This window comes from Leptinotarsa decemlineata, unplaced genomic scaffold (assembly GCF_025532065.1).
Source record: "Leptinotarsa decemlineata unplaced genomic scaffold, Ldec_3_MD MMD2_tig00026314_RagTag_RagTag, whole genome shotgun sequence".
Lineage (NCBI taxonomy): Eukaryota > Metazoa > Arthropoda > Insecta > Coleoptera > Chrysomelidae > Leptinotarsa > Leptinotarsa decemlineata.
In genome coordinates, this window is record NW_027412684.1 from 9,074,255 (window position 1) to 9,086,630 (window position 12,376).

Here is a 12,376-nt window from a genome sequence, read left to right on the forward strand (position 1 = left end):
AGGTAAATTTGCCTGTATTTGGGTTACATCAGGTAATATCCTTTGTTTTTTCAAAGTTGATCTCCACAAACTTGTGGAGATCAAATCGTGAGTTGTAGTTTTTAAAATTAGTATGAATCTTCATCAAGTAACGGTCGAATCAATCAGAAAAAAAAACCTTTGTGTTGGCGTTTCTTTAGGTTCATTGTTTCTAGGAATTTGTATTGTATTGTGTAGTATACTGATTGTTAGGTCTTGTTATGTATTGATTTGTATTTGTTGCTCGATAAGTGAATTATAACTTTTACATTCATGGATGTTTAAGTATTCCCAGGTGTCCATACGGTTTCCTTTATCAACTTGTTTTATGAGTTTTATGTTCTCTGGTGGGGCAAAGTTATGTTTGTTTTGTATGGCGTGTGTTACGAGGTTTGATTTATATGTTATTGGGTTTATGTATGCCTTTTTGTACCCGTCGTACCTTTAGATCAGTTTTATCTTGCTTTGGTCGATATAGAATTTGTTGCAGCATACAATGCTCGGAGAGCAAGTGACCTATTTGTTGAAATATCAACTCATGTCTCAATGTCAATACATGGGATGTTGATAATTCTTTTATCTAGAAGATATAACAAACATTGCTTCCATTTTTTTATTACAACAATCAAATTTCAAGTCCTAGATGGCTTTAAAAATTATATTTTTCATAGTTAGATATTTAGCAGACTTTATAACATTTTTTATGTGTACTGTATCAATTTCAAAAAGTGGGTAGGTTTTAGGGACAAAGTTGAAAATATTCTTGAAAAATGTTTTCCTCTGAATAACGATCTACGAATCCGAGCGATTTTTTTCTAAATGCCAACAGTGAGATTGCTGTGCCCACCCTACATATCAACTTTTACTAAGATTTGAAGTGAATAGAGAATTTACTCATACGAGGACTGGGCGAGTTGACTGTTTCAAAAAGTAATGTTAATCAACATTGCTCAAACGATTGATAATTGAATTCAATTGCAACTGGCCTGATGAGCTAGTGAAAACTAAAAACACGCATGTATTAAGATGTGACATAACTCGTTAGGAAGTAATTCCACGACATTTATTACATTTCCATCATTATGCCGTCGCAGTAACTGTTCATTGCTTACAATGAGCAATTTCAGTAATGAACCGAATATTGCTTTGTAAGTGAAGGAAATTGCGAAATCGCGTATGATGTTCAATTAGCGGTTACCGGAGCGAATTTAACTTCGGTGAATATAAAATCTGATCAAGTCCCACGTATTATGAAACCTTCGGAACGTATTATGATACCGATAGGGAACTAAGTACCGGATTGGTTTTTATGTATTTGATGTAACAAACAGAAAATATAATAACAAAATTGACTGGGTATTACGACTGCGTAAAGCGTATTTATGTTGACTCAGGTAGTTTTGTGTGCTAATATGTACATGTACCTGGACTAGGTGAATTGCATGAAGCATGTTTATGTTGACTCAGGTAGTTTGATGTGCTGATACCTGTACCTGGGTTAGGTGAATTGTCAATATCATTCATTGGTGGGTTTAAACATCGTTTTAATGTTGTGTTGCGGGTTTTCAAATTCACAACACAACAACGTATTGGTTAAGAAAATCGACACTAAATAGAAAACATAGTATATCGAAAACCCACTCACACAGGACAGTATCTGAACCAGGAATCCAACCACCATCAATCGACTAAAAGAGGAATCATCAAGACTCCACTAGACCGTGCTTTCGGGCTCTGTTATACAAAAAAAATCTCGAAAAGGAACTAGACATCATCAAAAATGACCTTCAACGGAATGGTTACTCCAAAGTGATGGTGCAACAGGCTTCAGCTAGAAGACAGCAAGAGCTCCACAAGGAAAAGAAGCCGCCACAACTAGTACTTGTACTTCCCTACATCAGAGGATTGTCGGAAAGGATGAGGATGGGGTCCAAGTATAACATCAGAACCTGTTTCAGATCTGGGAACACTATCCCTACCAGCTTCACGAATTCCAAGCCACCAAACGCGGGCTGCGATTCCATAATTGCATTTACCGGATACCCTGCGAGTGCGCATTTAGCCAAGCTTGCGTAGATATATGCAACATATGGGAACCTCCAATCAGACGGAACACGACCAACTCCCGCCAAATGGTCAGTTTTCGCTAAAACCGATGAAGCGGAGAAAGGGAAGAAGGGATAGGTGAAAGCACTCGAATGACCTATAAATAGTCAGATCTCTAAGAAATGAGTCTAGCTATCATTCGAAGACGATTGTGGATACTAACAATCGAAACGTCGTGAAGTAACTTGGTTTGGAAACTTTAAATTTTCAATTCTTGATTCTTTCAGGATTTATATCATATTAGACAATGGAAGTCCGAACTAATGAAATACACATGAAACATTGACAACCACCTCCAAACAAACAAAGTCTCAAAAAAGACCCACTATCAGCAGCAGGGGTATATTATTGCATACCGTGCACTTGTGGGAAGGTATACATCGGAACCACCAAAAAACCCATGGGTACAGGGCTGAAGGAGCATGAAAGGAACTGCAGATGAGGCCAATTGGACAAGTCGGCTGTGGCGGAGCGCGCACTTAGTGAAGGCAACCACAGGATTCTGTTTGAAAATTCGAAACTCATTGTCTTCAACTGAGCGTATTATAGCCGACTGGTACGGGGGGTAATGGAGATCCAGAAACTTACGGATAATTCCAACAGGAAAGAAGAAGCTGTGAACCTCAACCGAATATGAAATCCCATTCAAAGAATTTCAAGAATAGCAAACAGCATGACGGCAGGTAGAAAACAGTCGACGAATATCGAGGTACCGGTATTAGCACACCAAAGGACCTGAATCAATATAAATACGATTTACGCAGCCGTAATATCCAGTTATCGGAGATTAACTTAGGATGTAACTTAGGATGAATGAGTTAATCTAGTTTGAAATAATTCACACCATGGAGGTTATAGATGATAATAATAGTTTAGAGCCATATAAGACCAAAGTGAATTCCTTACAATTCCACATGTATTATGAGTTATCCGAATGAAAGCCATACTTATTCAGGCATTACTTAAATATATAACTTCTACTGTTGAATTATACTTGAATAATAATTTCAACTTCACTGGATCTCATGGTAACGCGATCTGATACTGGACTGGGAAATTTATACAGAGTGAGCCATCAATGCATAGCCAAGGTAGAACTGCCAAAATCCAAAAACTGAACATCTCCCCTTTCGAGAACGCTGTCTATCGAATGAAATGAAAGCTCACATCTCACTCATTCTAGATTAACAAGGGTTCCTACGCAAAGACAAATTTTGACAAACGAAATATCGCAGAGGTAAACCTATCTATAGCATCCATTGTATTCTGTGAGCCATTATATGGCTCACCAAATATGGCCATCTCAAAGGCCTTCGATTTTTGTAGTTGCTTATCAAACTTATCAACATATGTAGTTTTATTTATTACCTCAGCAATGTAGTTCGTCAGAGTACCAATCTCTGAGTCGACATTTGTAATGATATTCTGGTAGAGAACTTCGACTGGAGTTATAGTGGAGTTTTCACCTTTGGAAAGTATGCTAAATTAGTCTCCCGATGGTGTTTGCATCAGTTGAGTCTTATTTGAGAAGTCAACGACTTCATACTGGTCACTAGGACTTTGAAACTTATACGCCTCTTCACACCTAGGCTACATTTCAATAATTTATCTTGGGTGATCAATCTTCACCTACCGTAAATAGGGATGGTATGCAATATGCGCAAACTCAGGTTAATCTTAATGGTAATTAGATATGAAATCAAGTTAGCGATATCAATATGAATTATGACAGTGCACAAAACTGTCAAATGATTGAAGATTTTAGTAGCAGAAACTGCTCCATCGGATCGCGTAAACGCTCAACAGGTGTCCATATCGATATAAACCCGCCTCAACCTGATAGAATATTAATTTCATATGTCTGCAAGCAATCGGACCGGAATGGTTGAAGTGAGTATGGCCGGCGACCAATGCGTTTACATAACTGGAAAATATGTCAGTCGCGATCCGAACACCGACCACTGCTGCGGGTGACCAACGCTCGGCCACGTTTTTTCAACGCGTTCTCTACATTCTCTGTCGTCGTCGCTATCTAGTCGAAAAACCCGACGTTTCCTATGAAATCGGCGAAACTTCCTGTGGTCGTCGCTAGAAACGACGATAAGGAGGAAGACGAAGGAATAGTGAGTTCGTTCTCGGTGCGTCGTTTGAGTCGTTGGGTGCAATGAAAATGAAGTGTTTATTGTTGCGCTGGTGACATGAAAGTGCCGACTGGTTTTAGAAGTCGATGTTGGGGCAGGACAGGTGAACGTGAACGTGTCGATACGATGGATTTTCTCAGCAGGATTTGGGTGAGTCGTGTTTAGGGCCTCCCATGTAGGAGTTCGGTGTTTTATTTCCCAGTCAGTCATTTGGTTCGCGATGATATCATCTGCAAGACATCGGTTCGGATGGTCGTAAGTTTGGTGAATTGAATAAAGATGTACCTAGCTACCCAGTTTGTAACTTCATAATGTGATGCGTTCATACACTGTACCGTATAATTTTTCAAGAAACATCTGGTCAGTCTTTATACTGCTCCCCAGTTCCGACATTTTTTTCATTTCGGTCATTTTCAGTATAGAGAAGAACTCGCGGACAGCCAAGTATAGTTCAAGTAAACGGTATAGTGCAACCTACCTTCCAACTAGTGATGCCTCTTGTCGAGACAAGACAAGAAAATGATTTCTCTCGTCTTGTCTTGACTAAGTCGAGAGAAAATGGTCTCTCGTCTTGACAAGAGACCTGTTTTTCAGGCACTCTCTTGTCTTGTCTTGTCTTGTCTCGACTTCTCTTGGCGAGAGAACGTCCTTGGTATTCAGAATTTGCAGTAAACGGAAACTTAGTGGTTATTTGGGTACTTGAACGCTGCACTGGATTCGTCCGTTCAACAGTGATGTCAGTTGTATACTAATTGTGAATAACTTCGAATTATTCTGGTATAAGTATATCAGGCATTATTTAATCGAAAACTTTCTGACAAAACAGTTTCGGATACTTGATTATTCTTCGAAAACAGCAGGTATTCTGCTCATGAACATATTTCATTTCGTAATCATCTTCACAAAGTAGCTACATTTTCTAGAACAAGCTGGGGGAAAGAAATGAAAGAAAGTTCTGTTGAGAATTTTGAAAAAATTTTCAAAGGCAACTATCTTGCGCATAAAAATGCTCAGCCACCGGAAATAGTCGTTTCTGAGGAAAATTTAGAAGAGCCTTCGGAAAATGGAGACTTTCAGGATCTGAACTCATTTTATGGCTCCACTGACAAAGAACAGTCTCAAAGAGAGGGAGAGAGAACGGAAATTGGTAGATATTTAGATTTGTCACGATCACCACCAAAAACCAATCTTTTGCACTGGTGGAAAGAACATGAGATTGAATATCCACGACTGGCAAAAATGGCTAGAGACTTACTGGCAATTCCAGCAACAAGTGTGCCTGCAGAGAGACTTTTCTCAAAAGCTGGCCTTACTATAAGGAAACATAGAAACAGACTGAATGCTGAATCAGCTAGTCTTCTCTGTCTGAACTCCTGGTTCACCTGTTCGATGGCCCATAAACTGAATTAATTTCATTTAGATATTTCATTTTATAGTGTTTTATTTTCTTGTGTTATCTTAAATCAGAGTGTTTTATAGAATTTTAATAATTTATTTTCAAGTTTAAAATATATATTTCAGTTTCATTATCGTTGTTTCAATCTGAAAAAAGTTTTTCTGAAAATGATAGTTTCAACAACAAAATCCTAATATTGCAAAAATTTCAGTAATCTTGAAATTATTGTGGAATGCACAACCATATCTTCTGTTCTAAAAAATCATATTGATAATGAAAATGCTCTGCAAAATTATAAATCAACAAAGAATCAGGTCAATAAAAAAAAAACTTGCAAGAGAAAAATTTATAGAAGATCAATACACTCGTGGTGGTAGTGATTCTAAAACAAATATGGAATAATATATTATCAGTATATCAGTTATTGCTTACGTAACAAAGCTACTAGATTTGACAATACAATAATTAAAGAAATCAAAATAAATAGAAATGTGTTTATAGATAAAATCTGCAAAAGAAATGAACCACTGGTTTGTTACCATAGAAGACTTTATTACTAAAACAATTATCCATTATAACCTCAATCCCAAATCTGAATTTTCAATAGAATACCCTACAACTATTTATTTAAATCCTTCTGTGTTCTGAAGAATATTTTATACAAATTTAACAAATCTTAAATTTTATGTTAATTATGAAATGCACCATGTGCATCTGATATATTTCCATTTGAGCTGAAGAAAATCTATAGTTGTTCCTATTAGAAAATGTAGAAATGTTACATCAGCTCTACTACCAGTTGACTACTTCTGAAATTGAGCTGGTATGATTAACCAAAAAATATATAATACATTATAAATGCATTTTGGTGGTATCAATAAACAAATAAGCATCAATTAAAACTTAATTTGCAAATTATAACCTTCATTCACTCCAATTGTCAGGATTCGAAATTATCAAATACAAAAATTGTAATGAACCATATATTTTTGCATCAAAAGACTATTATAATTGGAGAGGCCTCTCGACCTCTCTTGACTTCTCTTGTCGAGAGAAGCCACTCTTGTCTTGTCTTGTCTTGTCCAAGAGGACCTTATGTCTTGTCTTGACGAGACAAAATTTTTCGAAAGGAAAATCTTCTCTTGTCTCGATCGAGACATGATTAGACAAGACAAGACGAGACAAGAGTCGAGAATCTCTTGTCTCGGCGGCAACACTACTTCCAACAGCTCCCCTTTAATAATATAGTTATTTCCACCATTAATATGGAAGTTTCCAATCTCCATATAGTATTTTTCAACTAAAATTACCTTTTTAATCATTTTCTGTCAGTCTTCTTCGGTAATATTAGGTACTTCTTCTTTAATTAGCCCTACTAGCTTCTTATCAAATTTTTATGCCTGATGCTTTGTTTCAATATTCCCCAAATCAACTCGATGGGATTGAAAACACAAAAATAGGGGGAAAGTCTCAGTATGGTGTGTCCATACTTTTCAGCAATACTCTCAAGGGCATAAACTTTATTAAAAGTTCTTACTATTAATACTTGTCCAACGACGCTACATTTTTAACATATAACAACAAACATTTTAAGTAATTATGACTGCACCAATATCGAATTTCAACACTCAAATCGCGATCAGTTCCTGATTGATGACACGACGGCGGTAACCATCCCCGCATTTCCCGATTTCTATTCGTCACCGTAACATGACTTCAAATTTCATTTTATGACTCTTCAGCCAATCATAAAACTCGATTAGTATAAATTATCCAATACGAACCGCCACTTCTATAGTCCACGTGGACTAGTTTGCAGCCGGTTTATTTCTCTGTATTGCTTCTTTGGCCTTTGAGAGTGCCGCCAACTTTCAGTGTGCACAATATCGTTTACTTAGACTATATAAAGATGAGTTGTCGAAAACAGGAAACAACACATATGCACGTAGTCATCAACAGGAGCTTTTCTGTTGTCTTCAAAATAAAAGTCTTGAGCCATCATAAAATGTTTGTCTGTGAATAAAAGCAAACTATAACAAATCACCCAGAAGTCTACGATGAATGGATTAAACTGCAAAATAATGTTTTGACGGTCTAATCTCTCATTAAATTGCGAACTACTAGTCAACATCAAATCTTTCTAGAATATTCAAAGATTCAAATGTTATAAAAAGTTTTGAAGCTTTACTTAAAGCTAACAAATTGTTTTCAAATTTATAGATGAATCATATATCAGTCATCAGTTTATTCAGTTTTTTACCAGAACTGTAACAGTGAATATACTGATGAAACATCGAGATTGCTGCAGGTTGTAGTTATAAAAATCATAGTTGACTACATATTGAGGAATGGGGCTAACGTATTTTTTTTCTGTAAGTATTGTATCGTTTTCATAACATAAATTATATTTCTGTTGTCGCGAAAGAATAATAAAATATTTCACTCATAATTCCACATAAAACTTTTTAGATACATATATTTTTTATAATTTCTTCGAAAATAGTGGTATCAATATCCCAAAATTAAGTAATTGCAACTCAAGGTCATACTCCTTCGCTTGACAATAAAATAAATAAGACAACCTTGAATAGACATCTAACATTTCGTAATGTCTGATTTCAGTGAAAAATTTCGAAATATATCAAGGTTGGATTCTGCACATGTGCTTGTCTACCTGTTGTTGAAAAAGTTTTCGATTCGTTTTATTTCATCTCTTATTTTCAATTTTTCTTAACTCACTTCAAAACTATCCTCACTGACATGTATTTTTACATTTATTCTAACATTTTTCATACGGCTAACCTCACTAATTCTGCATACACTCCATAAATACATTCGAGCCGTATTGAAATAAATCGAGTCCCAGACACTTTGCTGGGACCGGTCTGTAGGTGATCAACTAGTAATTGCAGCATGGTCCTGCTGCTGGTGAGGTATCTTAAATGTCTATCGGATATAATTCAATATCTAGCGTAGTATTAGCCGGAGAAGTAGTTATTTTTCAGCAGGCATTTTTCAGAACCTACGGTGTAAGTCGTTGGGAGAGATTGATATTTTGAGATTTCATTCGAAATATTCATTTTCTCAATAGTAAGTACTAACCGATATCAAGTTGTTAACGTTTAATACGCGTGACATACGTGTTATCTATGACAAGAACTCATTTTTACATAACTGTCATATCAAGTGTCATTTTATCTTTGGTCTCTTATCACTAAATCTTCAATGATATCTGGAACATCTGGCACAGAGCGAATTAATTACTGATGGTTGTTTTTTGGTACTTTTACATTCGATCTAGTACTTATTTTCTTCGCCCCCTAGTACTTTTATTCAAAGGGTTGCGTTAATACTGGTGACAATGTATTAGGTGGGCTAAACAGTTCTAGACTAACATACTGATGGCGCTATTAATATCAAATTCAAATTAACTTCCAAAACACATATACAAATTTCACAGCTGTAGGACTATTAGTTTGTTGGATAGAACGTGAAGCAACTTTCATTAGTTTGAAGAAAATGGATAGAAGGAAATTTCGTGTGTTGATAAAGCATTGCAGTCTTTCGAAAAAGAACTGTTGAAGCCAAAGTTTTGCTCGATAAATAGTATTCGGACTTTGCACCAAGAAAATCAACCATTGATAAGTGGTTTGCTGAGTAAACGAGGTGAAACGAGCACTGAATTTCATGAATTGGGCTCCGAATTAGTTTGGTATCCACCGTATTGTCAAGATCTGGCCCCCAGCGACTTTTTTCTGTTATGGACCTCAAGAGAATGCTCGCTGGAAAAAAATTAGGGCCAATGAAGAGGTAATCGTCAAAACTGAGGCCTATTTTTAGGCTGAAGGCACAAAAAATATGGCACAAAGCGCCCACGCTTTTTTTACAATAATACTAGTATTTTCCGTTTGTTATTGTTTTAAGCTTATTTAAAAAAAACTATTTTTACTTTTTTAGTTCGATGCTCTTCAAAAGCGTGTTTTTTAGTTTTTTAAACTATATTTTTAATTTTTCAGTTTTGTATGCTATAAAAGCGTGTTTTTTAGTCTCTTTAAACTCTATTTATTCTATCTAAATTGTAAGATAAATCAGCCGTATATTGTTTAGAAACAAAGTTTTGCTCGATAAATAGTATTCGGACTTTGCAACAGGAAAATCAACCATTGATAAGTGGTTTGCTGAGTAAACGAGGTGAAACGAGCACTGAATTTCATGAATTGGGCTCCGAATTAGTTTGGTATCCACCGTATTGTCAAGATCTGGCCCCCAGCAACTTTTTTCTGTTATGGACCTTAAGAGAATGCTCGCTGGAAAAAAATTAGGGCCAATGAAGAGGTAATCGTCAAAACTGAGGCCTATTTTTAGGCTCAAGGCACAAAAAATATGGCACAAAGCGCCCACGCTTTTTTTACAATAATACTAGTATTTTCCGTTCGTTATTGTTTTAAGCTTATTTAAAAAAAAACTATTTTTACTTTTTTAGTTCGATGCTCTTCAAAAGCGTGTTTTTCAGTTTTTTAAACTATATTTTTAATTTTTCAGTTTTGTATGCTATAAAAGCGTGTTTTTTAGTCTTTTTAAACTCTATTTATTCTATCTAAATTGTAAGATGAATCAGCCGTATATTGTTTAGAAAATGACCATTGATATTTCGGTTACGTACAGCGCCATCTGCCCGCGAATAGGTCAAACAATAGATACTGTCGATATATCAAGGAGGTTTCGTACAGCGCCATCTGCCCGCGAATAGATCAAACAATAATGTCGATAATTCTCTCAAATACAGATCCCGAGCTTGAGAGTTACAAGCAAAGTGACAAACAAACATACATACAGGTAAAGCTAATATAAAGCGTGTAAAAATTGTATCGATCGAAACATGAAATTAATTCGATCCCGTTTCTTCTTGTCTGTAGTGTATCGGTAAAATTTTTTTTCGAGGGTGATAGTCTGTAATTCCATTCAGATTCATAATTTTTTCAATTGCTTTTCCTAAAAGCTTTCCGAAAGATTGACAAACCCCGCTGAACTGAGCCCCGTCATGAATGAATCAGTCGGCGACTACAAAGCTGTATCGACCATCTGTTTTCATAGCCGAATATTCTACTGTGGAACTTGAGTGAATCACCAAATCGATATACCGAATAATTGAAGGTTAAATTTATTTGGATTGAGATAATAAGAAGAAATGTTAGCCGATTACGTTTCTGACGTGTAGGTAGTCAGCCTTCCATGAAAAAATTGGATCATTATTTGAGGTTGATGTGGACTATGAATATACCGTAAATACTGGCATACCGTGTATGGAAACTAGTTACCCCAGATTGAATTGAAGTTTCAGTCGTACCTTCAAATGTCATCCAACGTGATAAGAACCTTGATGGTAACTTTTTAATTGAATGAATTTTTCACTTATTCTGCAATATATCGTTTCAAGATATTGGCAGATGAATGTTGAATATTTTTCAGTTGATTAGTGAGGCAACGATTATAGTTTTGCTTTAATTTTATAATTTCTGTAAGCAATAAGCTCACAAACTTGTCGTGATGATATAATGTTAGACATTCGGATTAGTCACGTTCGCCATCCAAACCACTTCCTTTTATGGTGTTTTATGTATCAGAGTGAATAGCTCGATTCACAGGGTGACCAATGAGAATTTTTTGAAATTCTCCTCTAGTTGAATGCTACATTATTTCACTTGAAACGAAACTTAATACTTTCCATTTCTTCCTTATTTAGGATGATAGTATACGCGAACTTGACCAAGTACTTGCCATAATCAAAATACTATACTTTTGCCACGGTACTATCCCACATAAAGTTACCACTGAACCAAAAGGGGCAGAAAGATAAAGTATATTATACTTATAATAATAATAATAATAATGTTCATTCAGATTCAAATCACAAAAAGAAATAACTAAAGTAATACATACAGTTGAATAAAAATCGAAGAAACCATAGGATCATCAGATGTTGCTTGTATGTGGTGAAAAGGAGGTCCAAAGGAAAAAAATGAATATATGATAAATATTGAAGTATGATAATGAATTATATGAAAGGGATATACATATGAGAATAAATTACTTAATATATTAAATTAAAAACACATAAGATAATATAAAATCACAAATAAGTATAAATATGAAAAGTTGTCAGTTTTGACATATAATATTATTTAAATATAAAATCATACAAACATAAAAGTAAATTGACAATTGAGTAAAAAATCAAAATTGTAAAATACGCGTACTAGTAATATTATATAAAAACATGTTGAAATCGATATGGATGTTCGAAATGGATGTGATATATATTAACAAAAGGATAGTGCCCATATATATATATATATATATATATATATATATATATATATATATATATATATATATATACATATATACATACAACAAACAGATCTTTAACAACAAAACATTGAACAGATACACAGTCGACAACCCAAAAGCACCAAAACTCAACGCAAAGATAAAGATACATAAGGAAAATAAACCTTTATAGGTTTTATACCGGTTTTATCAATTTCACCAAAGCACCTTCATACAAAATTATTTCAAAAATCATAGCCGACGAACTGAAAAACAAAATCAATAGGAACAACGACCACAGCATCAAGAATGGAACTCACAGACAGAATCTCAACGACAAATGTCAGCCCGAACACTAAACTGTTCTCGTTCTACATAAAAAACA

At 35.1% G+C, this 12,376-nt stretch overlaps 1 protein-coding gene across 8 annotated transcripts in view; it reads left to right on the forward strand.

Moving 5' to 3' along the window:
• LOC111506102 (uncharacterized) overlaps positions 1–12,376 on the forward strand; it is a 259,371-nt gene that overhangs the window by 189,240 nt on the left and 57,755 nt on the right. Inside the window, exon 1 of one of the 8 annotated variants that reach the window (XM_074181734.1) lies at positions 4,063–4,415. The exons of the other annotated variants lie outside the window; for them this stretch is intronic. Coding sequence (XP_074037835.1) covers positions 4,323–4,415 — 93 coding nt within the window. The 5' untranslated portion in view covers positions 4,063–4,322. Of the gene's footprint in view, positions 1–4,062; positions 4,416–12,376 lie in introns of those variants that run through there. 8 annotated transcript variants of the gene reach the window in all.